This window comes from Solanum lycopersicum, chromosome 8 (assembly GCF_036512215.1).
Source record: "Solanum lycopersicum chromosome 8, SLM_r2.1".
In the NCBI taxonomy this organism is placed as follows: domain Eukaryota; kingdom Viridiplantae; phylum Streptophyta; class Magnoliopsida; order Solanales; family Solanaceae; genus Solanum; species Solanum lycopersicum.
The window spans coordinates 51,620,252-51,643,658 of NC_090807.1; the positions used below are offsets into that span (position 1 = coordinate 51,620,252).

A 23,407-nucleotide genomic window follows, 5' to 3' on the forward strand; every position below is an offset into this window, starting at 1 on the left:
TTTGATAATGCAGATACTAAAGTGGGAAACAAATAATTTTGTAATAATTATTATGCAATTTTATAATTTTTTGTTTATTCGGTAAGATTGAATAAACAATTGGGGCTATTTCAATAGTTTTACAACTTATATGATTTTTATGTTTATGAGAAAATTAAATAACACAAAAATTTCATATCACATGTTCAAACAAAACTTCAAATTCATTTCATGATTTCATATTATGATATCATGTCACGATATCATATCGCATAACCAAACGAATTCTTATACAATTTAATCGAGTTAAAATATTTGTATATCAAATCTCTCTCGTTTTATATAATCACAAATTATTATTTTGTATAATTTGTATTTATAATAGAGAGATAAAGACAAAAGAGATGTGGACAATTTTTTTTTTTTTTATAATTATAAGTATATAGAACAGCAAAATGTGTATTTATATTTTTATATACGGTCTCTCTCTATATATATACAAACACAAGCACACATGACGTTTCTATAAAGTCAGAGATGTGAAGGAGAGATGACTGAAAAAGAGGAGATTGGCGAGCAAGACTCCAAAGAGAGGGGAGAGAGAAAAATGGCAAGAAATTTGCTCAAAATTGAAATTAAATGAAACTATAAGTATAACATTTATTTTGAACTAATAGTTTACTGTAAATGCACAAGTTTCCCTATTTTTAAAGGACAATAATGATTTTGCCATATCTATAATGACTAATTAAATAGTATAAATTTATTTAACCGTATAATTTTCTCAATAATATTAATTTAGTACATTCGTAAATAGAAAATTGATAAATTGTATCGATATAATTATACAAAAAATGGGGCTAAGCCAATCAATGCATATACCTATTAATATATATTTGTTAGTACATTCGTAAACAGAAAATTGATAAATTGTATCATATAATTAGACATAAAATGGGGCTAAGCCAATCAATGTATATACCTATTATTATATATTTTTTAAGGCACAGAACAACTAAAATGGACGAGCAATGATGTGAAAAAGGCTGAAGGCCATCTAATTCAAGGAGTCATCATCATTAGATATAATGTATAAAGAGAGAAGATTTAATTAAAATCATAAAGAGAATAGTCCAACAAACAAACAAAAACTCCAGCAAATTTCCCGAAACTCTTTTTTAGATTTACAGATCAACTACATTTTAGACAACCAATCAAAAAAAGCTTTCCTTTAAAAATATTTTTTAGACATAGACTTTTACAGAAAACGTTTTAGTTATTTATATCATATCATATTATGTTTTGTTTTTTTAGAAAAGTATTAAATACAAATAATATTAAGTATCTCCTATGTCTCAAGAACACAAGCAAATTTTTCAAAAGTCGATTAAAATTTTAATACACTTTTAATATATTAATTATTATAATTTATAATATTTTAATTTTTTTCATAATTATTAAATACTCAAAGTTAAATAAAAGTTTAAATTACCTTCAACCTTTTTAACATAAATACCACAGAGGTAGATAGCCACGTGGCCATGAAAGAGAAAGTGAAAAGCAACTGCAATAATATAACACATTTTTTATTGAAATGACGAAAATACTCTTATGGATCATCATTAATTGGCAGCGCTTATTAGAAAATATATGTATGCATTAGCATATATTAGTAATAATATCTTATTTGATATGCTGTTTCTCGTCGAGTATAATTATTGCTTATACACTCTATTTTGTATTAAGTTGCGTATTATTAATATTAAATAATTTTAGGTATTAATAATACATACTATTTAATATTTGCGTTTGATTAAACAATTACAAAACTATCCTCAAAGCTTTTTAAAGCATTTCCTAACATTTCTTGTCATATATTTTTATTTTTATTTGTTTTTCAATGTCTTTTAATTTGTTAGTGTTTTAATGCACTTTATGGCCTGTTAAGAATTTTTTTTTCACAAAAAAAATAAAAATCGAATTTCAACATAATTTAATAAAAGAATTTGTGGACATAAATTTGAGAATTTATTTTTTTGGCCAACTTTTCACAAAAATATTTTGACTCAAATAGTACATCTGTTTAATATTATTTTTGAAAAGAAGAAGAGGAGGAGGAATTAATAATGTTTTAGCAAAGAACTTTGTTGCAAGGAAATGTAAAAATAAATAAATTGTAAAAGATTTTTTTGTAAACATATTTTTTACATAGAAATTATGCAAGATTTGTTATTTCTAATACATCAAACCAAACAGTGTATAAGAAATAATATTTGCATGACTACTTCAATCATTATTAGAGCCTGTTTGGCTCAACTTAAAAGCTGGTCAAACTGACTTAAAAGCTGGTTTTTGACTTATTTAGTTATTTGGCAATACTCAAAATAACTTATTTTAAGTTAAAAAAAAATTATTTTAAGCCAAAAGTTAAAAGTTGGGGTAGGGGTATATTTTTTTTTGTAGCTTATAAGCTGTTTTAAGTTGAACATATTTTTACCTTTTTGCCCTTAATATTTTTATACAATCTCCAAATTACCCACATAACCCTAACATCTCTTTCTTCCATTTTTCCCTTTTCACGTTTGGCATAGCTGCTGAACTTCTTCCTGTTCTTCCAATTTGAAGTGAAGATAAACCTTGAAGTAAAGTTTTTTCCATTAATTTTTTTATTAGCTTTCTTCCTTTTCTCTCGATTGATGACGATAATATGTCGAAAAATCAAAATCAGCTGAAAAAATTCTCGATCTATGCCGATAATGTTTTTTGATTTGCTTCATTTACTCACTTTTGACGTTTGGTTTGTCGTACATATGATTTCTGAGATATTCTATTTCGTAACTGATTTATTTCTGAGATATTCTGTTTTTAAATCGTTCTTTGATCTATTCAAATTATATATATATCTTTAAAATCTATAATAAGTTCATATTCCTCTTATAAATAATTTGTGATAAGAAAGAAATATGTGAATGATAGCAAAATATAATTATTTATGGCTGTAAATTATAAATTAATTAACTTTTATTATGTTAACAGCTTTTAAGGGTATTTCAGACATTTTGATTTAAAAAGCTGTTTATCAGCACTTATTTACCAAACACATCAACAACTTTTTTTTAACTTCAGCACTTTTATCCAAACATAGCTGCTTATTTTAGAAATAAGTTTCAGCACTTTCAAAAGTATTTTTTTAAAGCTGCTTTTATTAAGCCCATCCAAACAGACCCTTAATGCCAACACTACTAATGCAAGCATTGTTAATGCACCCTAAATATTATTTTTATACATTCTACTAGACGAGCCCTTAGATATCAAAGTAGGCATGTCTACTTATTACCTCTTTTAGGCACCTCAAACTCTCTTATTATATATGGTCACAAGAACCGTGCCATAAAACTTTTCATCTCAACTTCTATGATAGGGATAGAAATTGGAGAGTCAACTAATTTGTTAATATGAGTTTTTTATAGATATAAAGTTATTAGTTATTATGATTTATAATATTTTAATGTAATTTTTAATAATATATTTTACTTTCTTTGTTCTAATTTATGATACATTGGTAGTTTGTTTATGTCTTTTAAATTTTGAACTTGTTAATTATCGTGATCTAATACAGGCCCAAACTCTTTAATGAATATTTTGCGTACAATATATCATTAATTTTATTTTAAATGTTTAAAAGTATTTTAACTTCAGATAAAGTCATATTACAAAATATCACCCAAAGACAAAGTAACACATTAAAAATTGAAAAGTTAAATTAAAAAAAAAGTTCAATTTTTGGCATTGATACATAACTATGAGTCCTATCTACGGACAATAAGAAGTCTTATGGGATGTAGAGGGGAAATCGTAGAAGTTGAGTTTTTGGAAAATTTAAGTTTTTAAAGCTTGATCTACGAGTGAACATGACAAGTCATATGATATATGACAGATTCCATAGAATGACTCTACACTTACTTAAATTTTGAACTTCAATTTGGGCTCTACGAAAGGGGTCTATTGATCGTAGATTGAAAGCAAATTGTAAAAAGGTTTCATGGAAAGTTAATTGAACATTGGGGTTCTAAAGTTATAATTGACCAATACAAGCCGTTCAAATTTCTACGGATCGTGGGTCCAACCTGTTGGTCATTCTGACAATTATTCTTAATGGTATTTAAGTATTTTTCTATGCTTTAATACCTAAACCAATATCGTTTTGACCGGATTTCTAAGTCCTATAACTACCTTTCAATTTTTAGAACTACCCAAACCCTATCATTCTCTCAAGTACTCAAAACACATCCAAGTTCATCCCTTTATAATTCTCTCTCAAGCTCAAAACAGAAAGCTAGAGTCTCAGGCTCGAAGTCTCCTTTTTCTTCTTGATTTTCTAGGATTTGATCATCAAGGTATGTTGAAATTCACAAATAGATTCAATTCATTCATAGGTTCCTAAAGAAATTTCACTCTTCAAAGCCAATTTCACCCAATTTGATTATGGTTTCATGCAAATCTCCATGAGTCTGTTTATTTTGATTCAATTGTCTGGTTTCAATCTTATTGTGCATGATTTGATTCAATTATATGTTTTTGAATTAATTTCATATAGACCCATGTATTGTATATGTTTATGATGATGAATTTATGAAAAAAAACTATAAACTTATGAATGATGAATTATGAAAGATATGCATGTTTTATGAAAAAGATACTTTATAAACTAATGTTTCCTTTGAGATAACCATAAATGAAATTGTGAAAGGTTTTCTCACATATAATGAAATTATGGATGTGAAATATTTTCTCATATATATATGAATTATGATTTAAAAGAGTTACTCTATAATGACTTAAGATTGGATTGGTTGTTTAATTATGCCTTCCTAACTATGATGATATGAAAATGAATATTCCGTTGGGATCTTTAATTAGTATCGAGAGGATAATGAGATGGAGTCTCTACTATTAGTAGAGCTCGACTCACAAGTAGCAATCTCATTATCCCTAACTACGTGCCCTCGTAGAATTTGTCTTAGAAAAATATAGCTAATGAATCCACCTAAGCTAGAAGTTATGGTTCTTACCTTGGCAAATAAGACATCTATTTTTGATATAAGAGAAAGATACATAATTTTATTTTATAGATTACATGGTCTATGTCAGTTGATGGTAAATATCCAACAAAATAAACTACGTCACCTTTAAAAAGGTTTTAAGAAAGCTTCCATTACGATTTTTAGATGCATTAACCATGTTCATAATTTATGATTCTTCTTTAACGCCTTTTGATATATTTTAGTTTGGTCGTGCATATCATGTTTAAAATCCTAAAATAATCATATTTATGTCTTCATGCATTTCTCTGTACATAGTAGATTCCATGTACTAATGCATGCTAGTGGCTATATTGTGTTATAATATAGGATTCAACGCTTCTCCTCTTGCTACTCATTGCTAGATCTAGATTGTGCTCCATTGCTTTGGCTTGGTGAGTCCTCATACTTCGAGGTCAAGACCATGAAATCATTACTGCCTTATTCACTTTTCTTTTCAAACTTTATGTGTGGTGTATGAGTTACATCCCGACCACTCTATTGATATTTAGAACGACTTACCAAGATTTAGTATGATTTATGAACTTATATTCAAACTTCTCTTCCATGATATTAGACTGTTTTACCTATTCTATTTGTTTATTTGTATGTATGTCAAGTGTCTTGATGTAGGCCTCTCAGGTTTTTATATGTCATTTCACATCTAGGGTGTACTTTGGATCATGACACTCAACCCACTAGGCCGTGAGAGAACCTACTCTAACACCTAAATAGGAGAACCCTAAACCACTAAACTACTCATGACATGCAAAAAATAAATAAAACATATTCTAACACCCCATGTATTTATGGAATTACAATAAATTGATTTTGATATCCACGTTATTATAAAAGAGACAAATTAATACTTCTTAGAAACTAAAAAAGTACAAAAGATACTAAAAAGATATAATGTATGATAGAAAATTACTACATCACCTTTACCTTAAGAAAAAAGAAGTAGAAGCTGTCAGAGATTACAATCGTTTTCACATACAAAACACCACTAGTTCCTGCAGTCAGACTATGCCAAGTGACATAGCAATAATAGTATCAATACAATCAATATGTGGTGATAGATATCATCGATCAACCTGATCCTACCACATAACATTATGAAAATGATCAAGAAACATGAAACTTAAGTATAAAATTAAGACCTCGAACCATTCATTTACAACACTTCTTGGAGCTCATACATTTTGTTCTAGTCTTTATCCACTGGCTTTTATCATCCAAGTAAAACTCATAAACTAATTTTCTACCTCATTCCATTGCCAACTATGTTATTTAGACAATCAATCCTCTTACCACTCTAAGGTTTCACAAGCTTATCTGTTATGACACTCTTATATCAAATTATAACATAATCCTTCCATAACACAGGAATTTAATATAAGATCATTACTAAATATGGTAACCAACATATTATTCTCCCCCAAGCTTCTATGGCAACACTTCTGAGCTTTTATTCATTTTAGTAAACCACCTATAAGACATTTACTATGTCAACCTGTCTCGGATCCTCCCTTATCATGTATGATTAAAACACTAAAAAATCATAATCAATTCTAGCTTTTATACTACACACCAGACCCCCGTTAATCAGTCTGTCCTAGTAACCATAACTTAGAAAAATAGATAACATACAATTATAACGACCAGTATAACATAACCTGAGCTCTTTGTCCTCACCCTTAGATGACATGCACAAAAACATGAACCTCAACACAACAATTCATACCTAATTCATCATACCTTTAGAGCAATTCGAACCATTAAGATCACTAGAACATCATCTATAGTATTTGACATGCAAACTTGGTCTACTCAAGAACCATCCCAACATTTAAACACAAGCTCGGTCATTCATGAATTAACATGTAACCATTAAATTACAAGAAATTAAACTCGATTCTTTCATGGAATCCACACACAAACTATTAATGTATCAGCTCGGTATCCAAGTCAACCATAAATGATTCATATCATGTGTGGTATCTGATCCAATCATTAGTATTTCGTATTGGTGTGGTACCCTAGTCAATCATCAGTCATAAACAACATATACAATACAATCACAATGAGCATCACATATGAATTTACAAGTAAATAAAACATTTCATTTCTTGGGGTTATCAACATATGTTATTTCACATCAATCTTTAGTTTTTTCATATGCATTGAACAAGTAATACAAAAATAATAGACACACATATATTACATTCTTAAAAAACACAACCATCACCTACCGAAAGAGAAACTCCTAGGATATCCTTAATCATCCTTAAATATTCCACAATTTCCTTTCCCAGGACAATACCCAACTACCTCATAAAGAAACAATACTTCGCTAGCAATCATCTCATCCTAACTATTACTAGACACACATTCAATCATCCAAACTTCATATATGGAAGTCTATACATGAAATATCTTACAATTCACAAAATATGATGTAAGTTAAAATAGATCTAAGTACCCATTTAAAGTAAATTCAACGTATATGACCGCTAAGCAACTACTGATAAATCTTAATTATGAGCTTTGGCTGCGTGAAAGAAAACCACGATGAACTAGGACCAAAATTCCTTGGATTTTCATCTCTCTTGCACTAAATCTCTCCTCTCCACACCTTCCATGCCTTGGCTTTCTTCGCAGGATTTTTGACATAGCCCTCATCTATTTTCTCTTTTAAAAAGTGAGTGCAAAATAAAGGACCTCGTGTTAACTATGTCTTGATTCCTATAAGCTCACTATAGTGGCCATGCAGGCGCTACATCGAAGCCACCTTAGAGGGAGGCTTTTCGCTATGGTGGATTTACATTAGACCAATAAAATTTCATCGTGTGCTCAAAATTTTAAATTTGCCACCATATTTTCAAGAATTTAGGATTCCTCATGATATATCTTTGAGTAACGATGGTTTGGATCAGTGTTTCAAAAGGTTGGGGTGTAACATCTCACAACTAGAAATGAATAGAAAAGAGGTTAAAATTTGAAAATACTTATTTTTGGAAAGAATAGGAAAATCTAGAAATTTTAAGTAAGTTAAAAAGTGAGTTTTTGATCAACTTCAAAGGATCATAATTCCTAGCTCGGGATGAATTAGAGTTAGTTCCATATATGGTTGGAAAATACTTAGAATAATCTTTCCAACACCATCAAGTTTATTTTGAAATCGTATAAGTCAGATATGTCTTTCGATAGTTGGGTTGTTGTATTAAGGAAAATCCAATGCGGATTTGGAAAGGGCAAAGTTGTATTTTTCTTACCTAATTTAATTAATTTGTTTTTAGAGATTCATTATGGTAAAAGATAAATTTAGTTCAGTTTGAAAAAAATAAGAATTACGCATAGGGCTTGGAGAAGAGAGAAAAGAAGAGGAAGGTAGAGAGAAGTCAAGTATTCGCCAAGAACGTCAAGCTTTGCGAGTGGAATTCGTGGGGGGTGATCCCTATAAAGGTATGTGAGATAATTTAGTGTAGGGCACTCCACCCACACACTAAACTTGTTTCAATACAGTGGTTGATTAGTTGTTTACATGTTAATATCTAAAGTTCTTAAAGAACATTGTCGAATTCTTGTTGGTTGAGTTGTTGAATGCCTAATGTTGATTTGATTGAGTTTTAGGATTGTTTTTCGAGTTAAATCTATTGGGTAGTGAGGGTAATAATTATCCTAAGTGTTTGGGGAAATAACCATGGAAGTTAAGAGGGTTTAGAGATGAAAAAGAGGAGAAAAGTTGAGAACACCTAGGTATAGGGGTTGGGGTGCTGCTTCTCTCATAGCCCCACAGAAAAATCGCTGCCCATAGGTCCTTGGGGAGCCACGCCAGACAGAGCGCTCCAACTTGGCCTCTGAAGTTTTGGGTCTGGCGCCCCACACCTCTCAGAGCGTCAAGGAGGGTAGTTCACCCCATTCTTTCTCCACTTTTTCGTACTAGTTCCTAAGTGATGTACCAAAATTTGTTAGTTGATTCCAACATTCTAAGGTACATCTAAACATCATGAAATCATCTATAAACATGAGATCATGAACCTTGAATCCATAACCCAATTCAAGAAAAGTTAAGATCAGAGTCAAAGAAATTAATAGTCAAATCTAGAAGTTAAGAAGAAAGTCAAAACAAAGTTCTTAAGAGTTCTCAAGGGTCTTTAACAACGTTTTAACTTTGTTTTAAAACTCAAGTTTCAAGTTAAGTAACAAGTAAAGAGTTGAGATCATTTTTCAAAAAGTTATGAGGGAACTAAGTATTCCCTAAGAGTTGTTTTAAGACTTAAGTTTCAAACTTAGTAAAGAATAAAGAGTTGAGTTCACTTCTCAAAAGCTTCTAGGGAACTAAGTATTCCCTAAGAGTTTATAAATGTTTTTCACATTTAAGATAAGAGTAACTAAGATTTTCCAAAAGAGTTTTGAGTAAGAAAAAAGGAACATTGATTCCAAGAGAGCTTATAAAGCTAAATGTCGAGCAATTATCTCAACCCAGAGATAGAAGTTGTTTTAAAAACACATGAGCTAAGTATATTTTTGGGAGTAGTATTGAACACCGATATGAGGAATGCGAGTTCAAAATAACTCAAGTCTCCATAAACCATGTAGCTATCATGGGCATTGAAGGATCAAACTTTGTAGATGATCACTTAAATTAAGTTAGTTGATCCACTAAGTTAAGTAAGGTCCTATACCGATGAAAAGGTATAGGATGGTCCTCGGCAGCCTGAGGTAAAATGTTGTACCATCACTTACGCTCGTAGTGATGGTGTCGGTTAGAGAATCTGCCAAAGAAGTTATATTACTTTAAATGAGTAAAGTGAAATTTGTTATTGCTTTATATTTAATGAACTAAGATTGTTTTCAGTTGCTTTAAATATATATATATATATATATATATATATATATACACACATGTGTGTGTGTGTGTGTGTTTTTTTTTTACTGGTTTATATTGAGTTGAGTATCTACGAGTTGAGCAAAGCCAATATAAGTGTTTCATTCTTACTCGCTTTCAAGCTTAAGTTGTTTTAGCATTCCAACTCGCATACTCGTACATTCAATGTACTGATGTCAGTTGGCCTGCATCGTCTTATCATGCTAACGCAGGTAACTAGGATCAACATCCGGCATACCGTTGATCTAGTGAGCAACTTAGAGTCAGTTGATGAGCCTCCCTTCATTCCGGAGGATATCTTTATCATTCATTTATTGTTTTTAGTTTTCAATTGTTAGAATGATTGGGGGTCCTGTCCCAACATCTATCTTTATATTAGATGCTTCATAGATAGATAGTATAAGTTCTTTCGTCTTATTCATTTTAGTTGTATAAGTTTAAGACTTAAGTTGCCGTTTTGGCTAAGTTATCTTTTTTAGTTATTCCTTGAGTTATATTCTCTTGTCTTTAAGTCTTTCAGTGAGTAAAGGAAGCCAGACCAAGGGGCCGCTTGAGGCCAGCAATGATTTTTCGAGTGCCGGCCACATCGAAAGTGTAGGCTCGGGGCCCCACTGGGGCGGAGGCGGGAGCGTTTTGTACTGTATAGGGCGAGACATAAGCTTCGAGATACGGGGCGTTGGTTCAATGGATCTACAGGGCATACTCTCATGCATATTCAATTTATAGTTTTATTACTAATAAAATAAGGAAAAGTAAACCTTTCAATGATTTATGATTTATTTTAAAGCCCTGAAAACGTTTGTTAAAATACTTGTTCGGATTATTATATATATTACAGAATCTATTAAACATGTATTATTGGAAAACTTTTGCCTGACCAAGTTTCATCCTTTAAAGGTGAAACATAATTTCAAAATTTACATGACAAATTACAATAGTGTGAGTTGTCGTAAAATATTATGTTCTTTTTCCTTCATAACCGATCAAAGTTAGCACGAGGAGACATCTTCCAAACAGAAGGTACGCTAATGAACGACAGTTATCACGCCTCAATTCTAATCAAATTGAATTATTCATTTCAATTATTATATATGGTCCACATTGCTTCATCCAAACTATTTAATACATCTATTAAAACTCTAATTAAAGAGGAAATTTATACCCAAAACTCAAAGATGTTTGTTTATTTTTTATTCCAAACGATTCAATAGAATATGTTACTTTTCCATTTTAACTAACTAAATATCATAGTTAGTAAAATAAGAAGGTTGGATTGTCAACCCTAGTTCTTATTTATTAATATTATCTTCTTCTTTTTTATTTTCAAACATAGTTTTTAGTTCATTTTCTTGGAATTTCTTGTTTACATGTAACACATATTACTTGTGTAATTTATTCATCACTGGAGGCTTGTCATCTTTTGTTATACGACTTGCTTTACTTTTTAAGAGACTCGAGTTTAATTTATGTTAATATATGATCATATTATGGCACAACCAACCTCATCATATAGAGGAGGGCTTATTGCACTTGGAACTTTTGATGCATATACATATCTATACTTTTCATAATATTTTTTAATCAATGCATCATAATTTCTTGTAAATTTAATTTGTACAAAAATTATGGAGTAATTTGTGATTTGCACCCGTAATATATTTGATTTTTTTATGACTTACATCTTATCCTATCATTTTTAATGATTTACACTCTAATCTTCTTAGTTTTTTGCAAGAGCAGAAAAAAATCTCCTCCCCCCCCCCCCCCCTCCAATTATTTACAAGAATAAAATAGGAAATTAAGTATAAAAATAAAATGTGATTTAAATTATAAAAATAAAAGCAATATTAATTAAAAGTCATTTGTTGCCTCTTTTCCGTTAAAAGGAAGAATAATCAATCATTCTTTTTTAGTAGTTTTTACGAAAAATTACTAAACTACACTACATATGTTTACATATTATCATTTCATCCCCACTCTTTTATAAAAATTAAAAAATCCCTACTTTCCCCCAATTTCTCTATTTTGGATACTTAATTTTGAAAGAAACCAAACCTACCTTTCTCATCCCCGAAATCTCGCCTCTAATCTCTCCCACTACCAAATTAGTTATCCGATTCAAAGTAATTTGATTTTCAGACGATTCAACAGTCCAAATTTCAAAATAGGTATTATCTTCTTCTTCATTTTTTTTTCAGAATCAATTCTGTGTTTCAATTGATATTGTATCAGTTGACAAAATGGATCATCCATCTTTTAATATTGGGATTTCCCAAAGAATAACACCTAGCAATATCAAAATTTTGAATCATAAGACCCCAACTTGACAGAACAGAGGTCTAAAAGCTTGCATGCACCAACATTAATGGCGAATCGAACTTCTACGAAGAAAAAATAAAATAACAGAAGTGGGGGCACCATTTAAAGCAAAGGATCCAAAAACTAAAAAGAATGAGGTAGAAAGGTTGCACCTCCCATTTTCCGATCACATTACCTATTATATGTTTTTCTTTTTCTTATAAATTAGGCATTGTTGAAAAATAAATTTTTATAGTGCATATTGAAATCTGAAGTTTTTACCTAGAAACACTGATTATTTGGGTTTGAGTATAATTTTTACCGTTGTAGATGAAAGACATTGTGAAAAATAAAATTTTATTATATATATTGAAATCTGGAGTTTAAACACTGATATTTTACCAAATGTTGATATTGAGTATAAGTTTTGAAAAATAAAGTTTCTTTGTATATATAGAAATCTTGAGTTTTGTATCAAAAACACTAATATTTTATCAAATGTTGGTATTAAGTTTTCATTGTCCTTCATAAGTATTTGTTTTACATTTGTAGATGAAAGACTAGTTTCAGACAAATTTTGTGTGTTTAGAATTGTATCTAAGATAGGCGTTCATTTCACAGTATGATATATAGGTTATTTTTTGTCACAATATATCATATTCGTAGATATGAACATGAATGATGCGAATACAGAATATAACATATCTGATAGTTAACATTTTGTATCATATTTAAATAGAAGTCAGTGTATATACATAAGTAATATGATTTTGTGTATCAGTCATGTATTGTTAGTATACTAAGTATAAAATGATCTGAAACATTATATTGTGAATCAATTATGGTATTTCCCTTTAGTTATGTATGCATAATTTATCAATTTAGTGATTAATCAACATCATTTATCTTTATGGAATTGCAGAATATGAAATATCTAATTAAACATATTCCAAAGCAACCTCTATTGGAATAGTATAGTAATCTATAAACTGACTTACATGTGGAATTTTCTCGAGGCATTACTTACACATTTCATTCAATTAATAATGTATATTCTTTGTCTTTGCAGCGATTGCAGAACATATGTAGCTGCTTTTGCTGAATTTCTGAGTGACAAATTCAAGGTCCCATCGATTCCTTTTCGAGGTGACTATCTTCGCTCAAGATGCAATACTGTTATGGAAATATGGTACTGACAAGACCAAGACGGGATACCATATCTAGAATGATGATCTTATAAGGCCAAAAGGTGTTTCCATTCCATTGACACATGATGAACTGAATAATGTAGAACAATATTTTATTTACTGACTTACAGTGAAGATATGATATTATTATTTTGAAGATACATTAAGTGCTTTGGAGTATTCCAGGTCAACATTATATATCTAAGTAATTAATTCTTCTAAATTTGAAGAATTTTTATGTACACTGTTTTTATGTCGCTTTTAAATTAGTTTTGAATGCATTTTAATACCTTATTAATTTCTGTATATTTTAAGTATTATACAAATCCCTGCAGCTTTTACTATAGTGAATCTGATACAAAATTTTTTATCAAAATTATTAGGTATATGATACAAAATTGTGTTCATCAAATGAAAAAATTATATTATTCACACAACATGGTACAAATTACATCTTATAAGGTGATACTAAATAATTTTCACTTACATAATATTATGTATATGATACACAATATTATCTATATGATACATAGGTAAAAAATTCAAATTGATACGATTTTATTATTTTATGCAAAGTTACAAAGACTATTAAGTATCATATACACAAATGTTATGTTAAAATTACTCTTACTTATTTTAATATGATTTTAAATTTCTTGTAAACTATTATGTGCAAGAAACTCATGAATTGCGTCCACATATGTAAAAAATTACTTTTTCGATACTTCATTATTAGTAGATACAAAAAATTTAGAAGATCATATTATGTATATGATATATAATTGAGCCAAATAACATGTTTTACATCTTATCTCTTTTAACTTTGGCACATATGGTTACAAAGATAGTATGTGTCTAAAAAACAAAATTTATACTAAAATTATTCTAACCTTTTCTAAATTATATTTCCAAAAAGTTTTTATGTACATGAAACACAATTGCGTCTACAAGTATCAAAATTATATGTATATGATATATAATATTGATAAAAAAGATACACTTTCCGATACTTTATTATTAGTAGATACAAAACTTAGAAGAAGATAGTATGTATATGATACATAATTGATTCAAATGATACCTTTTTTCCATGTTGCCTTTTATTAACTTTGGCACACCTCACAACTATTTGGTACTATTATTCTATCACATACAAAATTAATAGATAATAAATAATCAGACACACTACAATGTATACCAAATCAATTTTATCATAAAAATTATTAATAAAAAATATTGCCAGATTTCAAAACATAACCTTATTCATTTATTGCATCATAAAATAGTAATCTGAAATTACTTCTTAAAGTATCAAATTTGAGAATTATTAGACAAGCATAAAAGTACTTCTAAGAAGCAAATATCAAGAATCTTTTGGGAAGAAAGTACATGTTCTTCTATTGTGACCTTCCTTTCCACACTGTCCACAACAGTTCGTGTTTGTGGTTATCTTTTCATCTGAATTTTTCTTCCTCTTTTTTTTTTCTTGGCCTTTCAGGCATTTTTTAGTATCTTGGTGACAAGAGGACTTCTTCCATAATAGATTCCGGAGCTATCCAATCACTTTTGTGTGACAGTGGTTCTATTGTAACTGCATACGTGTTTGTTAATGCATCAAGTTTATAGTAATCAGAGCAGTAGAGGTGTACATCTTTAATATTCTTCTTTTTTGAAACAGTCATTGCGTGTGCACAAAGTATCTCGTCATGTTGAAATCTACCACATGAACAAGTTTTTCTCTCAAGACAAACAATGTATCTTATCGCACCTTCATACACTGCAAAGATATATTCAGAAGATGCAACTACCTGCAAATGTTTAAAAATTATAGATACATTAAACGAGTTTTCGATTTGCATGATTAACAATATAATGAGAAGTAAAGCTAGAAACATAATATTTGTAATATAAATATGTACCTTCATTTTTGCCAATTTGGACGTGTTTATAATCAATATTTCTTGAAATGTTCTCCCTAATGTTTCGTTTGTATAAGATGCTATTTTTCAATTTTTGCAATTCCAAGTAACAAATAGAATTCTAGCTTCTTCTAAAAAGTCTATAATAAATAATTGTCATTACTTTTGTATCGCTCGTACCTAACATCATTTTTGCATATACGTGAATGCCTTACTAGATCGAAATATTCATTACAAATCTTCACCAAAAAATACGTTTGAATTTTTTTAGAATCAGCCTGAGAGCTATTCGTAAAATAGCAATAGAGAATTTCAAAATTTGAAATTTGAAATTTCAGTATAGTAGTGTTTTATGAATGAATGATTTGAAGATGAGAGAAACGTATGTGTGAATTGTGACAGTTAATTTGTATTTCTGTTTTAAATCCCCTTTTTAATGCATTAAACTGATAAAATCGCCCTTTTAACGCACGGACCTGATAATTACAACTTCTACATTAAAGTATTCACCCGCATAATATAATATTCACAACATAAAAAAAAAGGAATTTTATAATTTATAAAAAAGTAGGAACAAAGTAATTTATTTACTATACTATGTGTTTTCTATAATTTTTTTTTACTTTTTATTTATTTGTTTTTGTTTTATGTTTTGGTCTAAACATTGATCTCTCTGGGAGGGAAAATTTAAAGATAAATATCTTTTATTTTGGCCAAACTATTGTTTCTTCCAACCAATTGGTATTATGTTGTCTAACTAGTGGTTATTGGTATTTTATGTTGTTTTCCTAATATATATATATATATATATATATATATATATATATATATATATATATATATATATATATATATATATATATATATATATATATATGTATATATTCCACAACGAAGTAAAAAGTGAAAAAGGGTGATGGCTAACATTTAAATACACTTATTTATTAGCAGGTACTTTGGTTTTATTTTCTTCTAGTAATCATTACTATATTGGGTCAAAAAGTGGCATCTTAATAATTTTGTAGAAACAGTATCGTCCAAGGGCCAAAAACAAAAATACCAATAAGGTATAAAACTAAATTATTAAGAAACTGAAAAAAGTGAACATAATACTGTAGCATAAATATTTTCATGTCTCCGTAGTTATGTCAAAACAAATATTTTTAATTTTACCAATTAAAAATATAAAATTTACACCATTCAATCATATTCAACCAATAGACATCTGTATAAAAAAATATATATCTAAAATTTATTAGTTTAACATAAAATATTTTTGTGATAATTTAGAGTACACGAATAATCTCATTTATAACATAGTTGGACATAAGAAATCAAACTAATAAAATATGTTATTTATCAATTATTATTAAATGAATTACATTTTTTATTTATAAAAGGATTTATAATATTATCACTTAGCCAACTTTTTTAAACCAGACAAATCGCAAGCTGACAAATTGAGCTAATAAAAAGAGAATATTATTATTTCTTCTTCTCTTCTACTTTCTGTTTCTTTTTCACTAAAGCAGACATAATTTGGGGCCTATATTGTCTAGTTTAATTCAATTATTATAAAATCATCAAGAAAAATAAATCAAAAGATCATAAACAGTACATAAGGTGGGTGGCTTCTCAATCTCTTCTTTGCCATAATGTAATATTCCTCTCTTTTAATTTGTATTATATATAATTTTAAATTGACAAAAAATTAAAAAGTATAAAATAAATTGTACCTTGTTATTTCAAAATTTATAATAGTATTTATGTTATTATACATTTTTAAATAGGGATAAATAAAAATAATATAATTAGATATTTTAAATATTAAATATATTGTTTCAAAATATATTAATAAAAAGTAATATCGTATAACTTAATAAAATAAAAGAAATAACAGCAATCAAAAGTTTTTGGCACGATCATATGACAATGCAAATAGTTAGACAATCTTGTCAAATGTTCTCCTATTTTGGGTTGACAAGATTTTTATTTTGATAATTGTTTTTCCCTAATGCAATCAATATAAATATATGAGTGTCAAGAACTATGAAGCATTATTAAAGCTCTTAAATTTGATTATCAGATCATAGTTATTAGGATTTGCTTGTTCTTTTATGTCCGAGCAGTTTTAATCATTCAAATCTTAATCTTTAAGAGCATGTGTAATGATCGGTTTCTGTCATTATAGAAAAATCAACGGGAAAAAGTTGTGACAGGAAAAACTGTTTAGTAGTATTTGAATTTTTTCAACTATGTCCAAATTTGAAGGAAATTGGAGACTTTAAGGTGTAGGGAAATCTTGTAGCAATCAGGTAACGTAATTATGAATGCCGTTACATGAGGTGTTAGAAAACTCGTTAACGAACACGTACGACTTTAGAAATTGTATTTAAGTGAGTACATCTCCGGGAATCGAACTTAGCATAAATGACATTTTCTGAGGGCCGTGGGTTAGAGGTGTTGTGAAATGGGAGTTCGGAAATTCTTGAGGGAGCTCACTGGTCCAAGAATCCCGCCCTAGCGGGGGATTCTGGCGTCGCTGTTTTGGCGCGATGGGTGTCGCTGTAGCGAGCAGGACGCTAGTTAAAGTCATTAATAAACCCCTAAATGACCTCATTATGCACAATTTGACTTTTAGCTAAAGAATAACCTAGGCGATTTCTACTCGTTTTTCACCATTCTTGAGGCTAAAAGTATGCTTTTCATTCCCCGAATTTATTTTTCGATCCATCGAACGTAATAGAATGAGTTAATAATGATAGGGATCATGAATTTGATCCAGGATTCATAGAATTGTTAATAATCCGGGTAAGTAGCGATTGTTTGATGATTCCTGTATTTTATTGATTGTTTGTAGACTAAGAACAAGCGGAACGAATCCGAAAAGGGAAGGATCAAGTTTCTTAGGGTTTCAAGCTTGTTTCGAGGTAGGTGATGATTGTGATTCTACGTTTGTGTGATGTATGCATGTTTTTGCTTCATTGTGATACTTGTATATGTAAGAATGTTGCAATATTGACCACACTTGTTGTAAATGAGATAGATGAATGACGTTGCCATGAAATAAGAATGCAAATGTATGATGCTGATGATATACTTGTGATTCAAATTGTGGTGTGTGCTTTGGGGATCGTCACGTTTCGATAAGCTAACTCGGATCGGATTTCCACATTCCGACATAAAAATAATATCGGATTTCCATGTTTTGGAAAACTAACAATTTGAGTTTGGGTTCCGTGAGAGGATCAATAATGTGAGGATAAATGTGAAATGTATTGTTGATTCACCATGTTGATATATATATGCATATGATTATAATGTTATGTCTCACTTGTTTATGTTACACTAGAAGGATGTTGCGTGATCTTACCAGTTGACGGTGGCTGTATACTGATTCTGTAACATCTCGTATCTAGAATTATCTGAGGTTAAGCTAAGAAAAACAAGAAGAATCAAATTTGGAAATAAGTAAGGAAATCTGGAAAATTTTCATATTTCAAAAGTAAGTTTTGATCATTTTCAAACTGACATAATTTCCAGCTCAAGAGGAGTTTTGATGAGTTCTTTATATGGATGGAAATATCATCGCAAGATCTTTCCAACGATGCCAAGTTTGCTAAATTTTGAGTTCGTATGAGGGAAATATGCCATTCGTAAGTTGGGCTGTTAAGCAGAGGAATTTCCAATCCAGATTTGTTAAGGACATTTTGGTCTTTTCCTAAGTCAATGATTAATTTCGTTTTTGGGTAATATGTTGGGGTTTAAACTGATCCCATTTAGTTTACACACTTAGAAAATAAGATAGGGCTTCAAAAGAAAGGAGAAAATAGGATAAGGGAGAAAAAGAAGCAAGAACACCATGATTTCGTTGTGGGTGATCCCTATCAGGTATGTGAGATCATTCGGTGTTGGGTTCTTTCACCCACCCTCCAACTTTATTCATTACAACGATTTAAGAGTTAATTGAAAGTAAACCTTGAAGTTCTTGATGAAAAGTTTGAAGTTTTTGTGGGTTGATTTGTAGTTGATCTTTAGTACTTTTGATTCTTGTTTTGAGACTGTTTTCAGGTCTAAATTATTGGGTAATGAGTTATTTAGGGATCCTAAGTGTTTGGAGATGGGATCCATGGGAGTTTGGAAAGGTTTAAAGATGAAAAACAAAGAAGAAAGTCGGAAATAACCGTCTGATAGTCACTGGGGCGCCGCACTACCAAAGCGCCTCAGGACAGAGTCAGTCAGTCAGGCGCTCCGCCTCTCAGAGTGCCCCGACCCTCCGAAAACACCATTCTTTTCCTATCTTTTCATACTAGTTCCTAAATGATGTGACCTTCATCCCTAGTTGATTCTAACTCTCTAAAGTACATCTAAACATCATGAAATCATCAATAAACATGAGATCATGATCATTGAATCCATACTTTAATTCAGGGAACGTTCAGAGTCAAGTCTAGAAGATAAGAGCAAGTCAAAGTAATGTTTCTAAAGTCTTTCAGAAACATTTTCACTTTGTTTTAAAGACTTAAAGTTTAAGTCAAGAAAGAGTAAAGAGTTCAGTTAAATTCTCAAAATCTATAAGGGAACTACGTATTCCCTAAAAGTTAAGTTTCAAGTTAAGTAAAGAGCAAGAGTTGAGTTCATTTCTCAAAAGCTATAAGGGAACTAAGTATCCCTAAAGATTTACAAAAGTTTCACATTTGAATAAAAAGGGAACTAAAAGTTCCATAAGAGTTTTGAACAAAAAGGGAACATTGATTCCAAGAGGAGCCTCTCAAAGCAAAAATGTTCAGCAAATTATCTCAACCCAAATAAAAGAAAGTTTCAATTAAAGAATAAGATAAAGTACATTTTGGTAGTAGTATTAAGCACCGATGTGGGGATGGAAGTTCATATTAACTCAAGTCTCTATGTAAACCATGTTGCCACCATGAGAATTGACGGGTCATACTTTTTAGGTGATCCCGTAAGGAGAGCTAGTGGATCCACTAGGTTGAGTAAGGTCCTACATCGATGTCAAGGTGTAGGATGGTCCGCTTGCAACGTGAGGTGATATGTTGTACCATCACTTAGGCTCATATTGATGATTGTCGGTTAGAGAATCTCCCACAAGAGTTATATTACTTTTATATACAAGTAAAGTTGTGTTTGTTATTTCATTTCTTTAACGAACGAAGTTGTTTTACTGTTTTATAAGTTTTACACATATTGCGCATGTGTTTTAAACTGCTTTATATGTATATCCTTTGAGTTAAGTATATTCTTGAGTTGATCAGAGCCAAGGTAATTTCACCTAATACTCTTATGTATATGTCGTCGTTTATCTCTCCAACTCGCATACTCGTACATTTAATGTACTGATGCCTATTGGCCTGCATCATTTTATGATGCAGACGCACGTACCCAGGATCAGCATGCAACGCTTCGTTGATCCAGACACAGTTCCATAGCTAGTGGTGAGCCTCCTTGCATTATGGAGGACATACTTTTTCATTGCTTTTTTAGTTAGCTTTTAGGATGATGTGGGGTCATTCCCAACATCCCTCTTAAGTCATTTAGAGTCTTCGTAGACAATAGTATTTTAGTTTAGTTTTGAGACTTAAGTGCCATTTTGGCCAAAGTTATGATATGAAGTACTTTCCTTTAAACATGTGTTTTTCTTGTTTAAGTTAAGTTTAATCTTCTACTGAGTTAAGTAAGACATACCAAGGGTTCTCTTGAGGGCCAGTAGTGGTATTCAAGTGCCGATTCCGCCTAGGGTATAGTCTCGGGGCATGATAAACTTGGTATCAGAGTACAGAGTTGAAGAGTCTTAAGAAGTCTATGAAGCCGTGTCTATAGAGTCTTAGTCATTCGTGTGAAGCGCGCCACATCTATGATTAGGAGTGTACAACATTTAGGAATGTTTTCCTTCTTTCATGTTTCTTTCGTGAAGAGTTTATCTCTAAAGTCTCTCTCTAATTCATGCTTACACATAATTTTTTCATATCATCATGCCTCCAAGAAGAGCAGTCAGAGGTCGAACACAAAGAAATGTTGAGAAACAAGAGGTTCCAAATGCACCAGACGTGCAACCCCAAAAAGAGGTAACAAATGCTGAATTTCAAGAAGCTATTCGGATGTTAAGTTAGATTATGACCAACCAGGTTGGGCAACAAAGAACAACTAGACAAGAAGGGGATGATACCTCGAGAGTTTGCGAGTTTATAAGAATGAACCCTTCTAGTTTTACTAGATCAAGCCCTACTGAGGATCCGAAGAATTTTGATCAATGGAAGGATGGTAGAGCTAAGGATGCACCACATCCAACTTTGGCTTTCTTCGAAGAAGCTTTTTTGGGAGGTTCTTTCCTCGCAAAATGAAGGAAACCAAGGTGAGGGAGTTCCTTACTCTAAAAAAGGACTCCATGAGTGTACAGAAATATGGGATGAAGTTCACCCAGATATCTCGCTATGCTCCGGAGATGGTGAAAGACATGAGGAGCAAAATGAGTCTGTTTGTTGCAGGTTGGGTTGCGCTTCAAGAAAGGAAGGTAGGGCTGCCATGTTGATAGGTGACATGGACATATACATGCTGATGGTATAGGTTCAAAAAGTTGAATAAGAGAAGGTGAAGGATAGAGAAGAGTACCGGAACAAAAAGGCAAAGACGAGGAATGATTCTGGCAAACAGAAAAGTGGTCAAGCCAACCATAATTCCAGAAATTAAAGGGGCATGCACCATCATCTGCTAGTGCACATGTACCCCAAAATCGAGGTGAGTATAGCGGTCACAGTTTGTAACATTTCAAGGCTAGATCGACCCAATCTATAGGTAGTGTGGCACAACAAGGTAGTGGCAGTTCTACGTGTGGTAGATGTGGTAAAATCCACCCTGGAAAATGTTTTCATGGCCAAACAGGTTGTTTCAAGTGTGGTGAAGAGGGTCACTTCATGAAAGAGTGCCCTAATGATAAACAAGGTGGTGAAAATCCGGGCAATAAAGCCAAGTCTTCGTCAGTTGCTCCACCAAATAGGGCTGCACCAAGAAGAATCACGTCTGGTACCGGCGGAGGGGAAAATCGCCTCTATGCAATCACTAGCCGCCAAGAGAAAAAGAACTCTCCAGATGTTGTCACTGGTATGATTAAAGTCTTTGCTTTTGATGTTTACGCTTTATTAGACCCAGGAGCAAGTTTATACTTTGTAACTCCTTATGTTGCAAATCAGTTTGAAATTCTCCCTGAAAAGCTTTGTGAACGTTTCTGTTTTTCTACACTTGTTGAGGAGCCTGATTTAGCGGAAAGAATCTATCGTTATTGTCCTATTTCCATCAATCACAAAAATACCATGACTGATCTAGTAGAATTGAACATGGTAGATTTTGATGTCATTTTGGGTATGGATTGGCTCCATGCCTATTATGCATCAATAGATTGAAATAACTCGAGTTGTCAAGTTTCAAATTCCAAATGAGCTAGTCATATAGTGGGTTAGTAGTTCAGTAGTGCCTAAGGGTCGTTTCTTTTTGTACCTTAAGGCGAGAAGTTAGTTTCTAAGGGGTGTATCTATCACTTAGACAGAGTTAATGACTCAAGTGTTGAGGTACCTTCCCTTCTTTCAGTTCCTATAGTCAGTGAGTTTCCAGAAGTCTTTCCTGATGACCTACTCGGAGTCTCTCCCGAAAGATAAATAGACTTCAGCATTGAGATCATCCCAGATACTCATCAGATCTCTATTGCGTTATGTATAATGGCACCACCAGAGTTAAAAGAGCTAAAAGAACAGTTGAAAGATCTGTTAGATAAAGGTTTCATCCTACTAAGTGTCTCACCTTGGGGCGCTCCAGTCTTATTTGTTAGGAAAAAGGATGGGTCCCTTAGGATGTGTATAAACTACCTTATTTGAATAAGGTAAACATCAAGTTTAAATATACTCTTCCAAGGATAGATGATCTTTTGATCAACTTCAGGGTGCTTCTTGCTTTTCCGAGATTGACCTAAGATCAGGCTATCATAAGTTGAAAGTAAGAGAATGTGATATTCCCAAGACAACTTTTAGAACAAGGTATGTGCAT

At 31.2% G+C, this 23,407-nt stretch overlaps 2 protein-coding genes and 1 long non-coding RNA gene across 3 annotated transcripts; 2 read left to right on the forward strand and 1 right to left on the reverse strand.

The window, feature by feature from the left end:
* The first annotated feature begins 11,986 nt into the window (after positions 1-11,986).
* On the forward strand, positions 11,987-13,684 carry LOC138337783 (uncharacterized). The gene is made up of 2 exons (XR_011211194.1): positions 11,987-12,119; positions 13,319-13,684. It is a non-coding gene; the product is annotated as an uncharacterized lncRNA (long non-coding RNA).
* Positions 13,685-14,941: 1,257 nt separating this feature from the next.
* LOC138338014 (uncharacterized) lies at positions 14,942-15,361 on the reverse strand. The gene is made up of 2 exons (XM_069288464.1): positions 15,356-15,361; positions 14,942-15,244 (listed from the first exon to the last, which is right to left on the reverse strand). The coding sequence occupies exons 1-2, from the start codon at positions 15,359-15,361 to the stop codon at positions 14,942-14,944; spliced, it is 309 nt and encodes a 102-aa protein (XP_069144565.1).
* Positions 15,362-21,710: 6,349 nt separating this feature from the next.
* On the forward strand, positions 21,711-22,770 carry LOC138338015 (uncharacterized). The gene is made up of 2 exons (XM_069288465.1): positions 21,711-21,858; positions 22,253-22,770. Exons 1-2 carry the CDS (start codon positions 21,711-21,713, stop codon positions 22,768-22,770), a joined length of 666 nt encoding a protein of 221 aa, XP_069144566.1.
* Positions 22,771-23,407: the final 637 nt, after the last annotated feature.

Coding starts and splice junctions, on each gene's coding strand:
- LOC138338015 (XM_069288465.1), top strand. CDS start 21,711: ATGAAGGAAACCAAGGTGAGGGAGTTCCTTACTCTAAAAAAGGACTCC. Junction 21,859..22,252: donor AATGAGTCTGTTTGTTGCAG/GTTGGGTTGCGC, acceptor ATGGCCAAACAG/GTTGTTTCAAGTGTGGTGAA.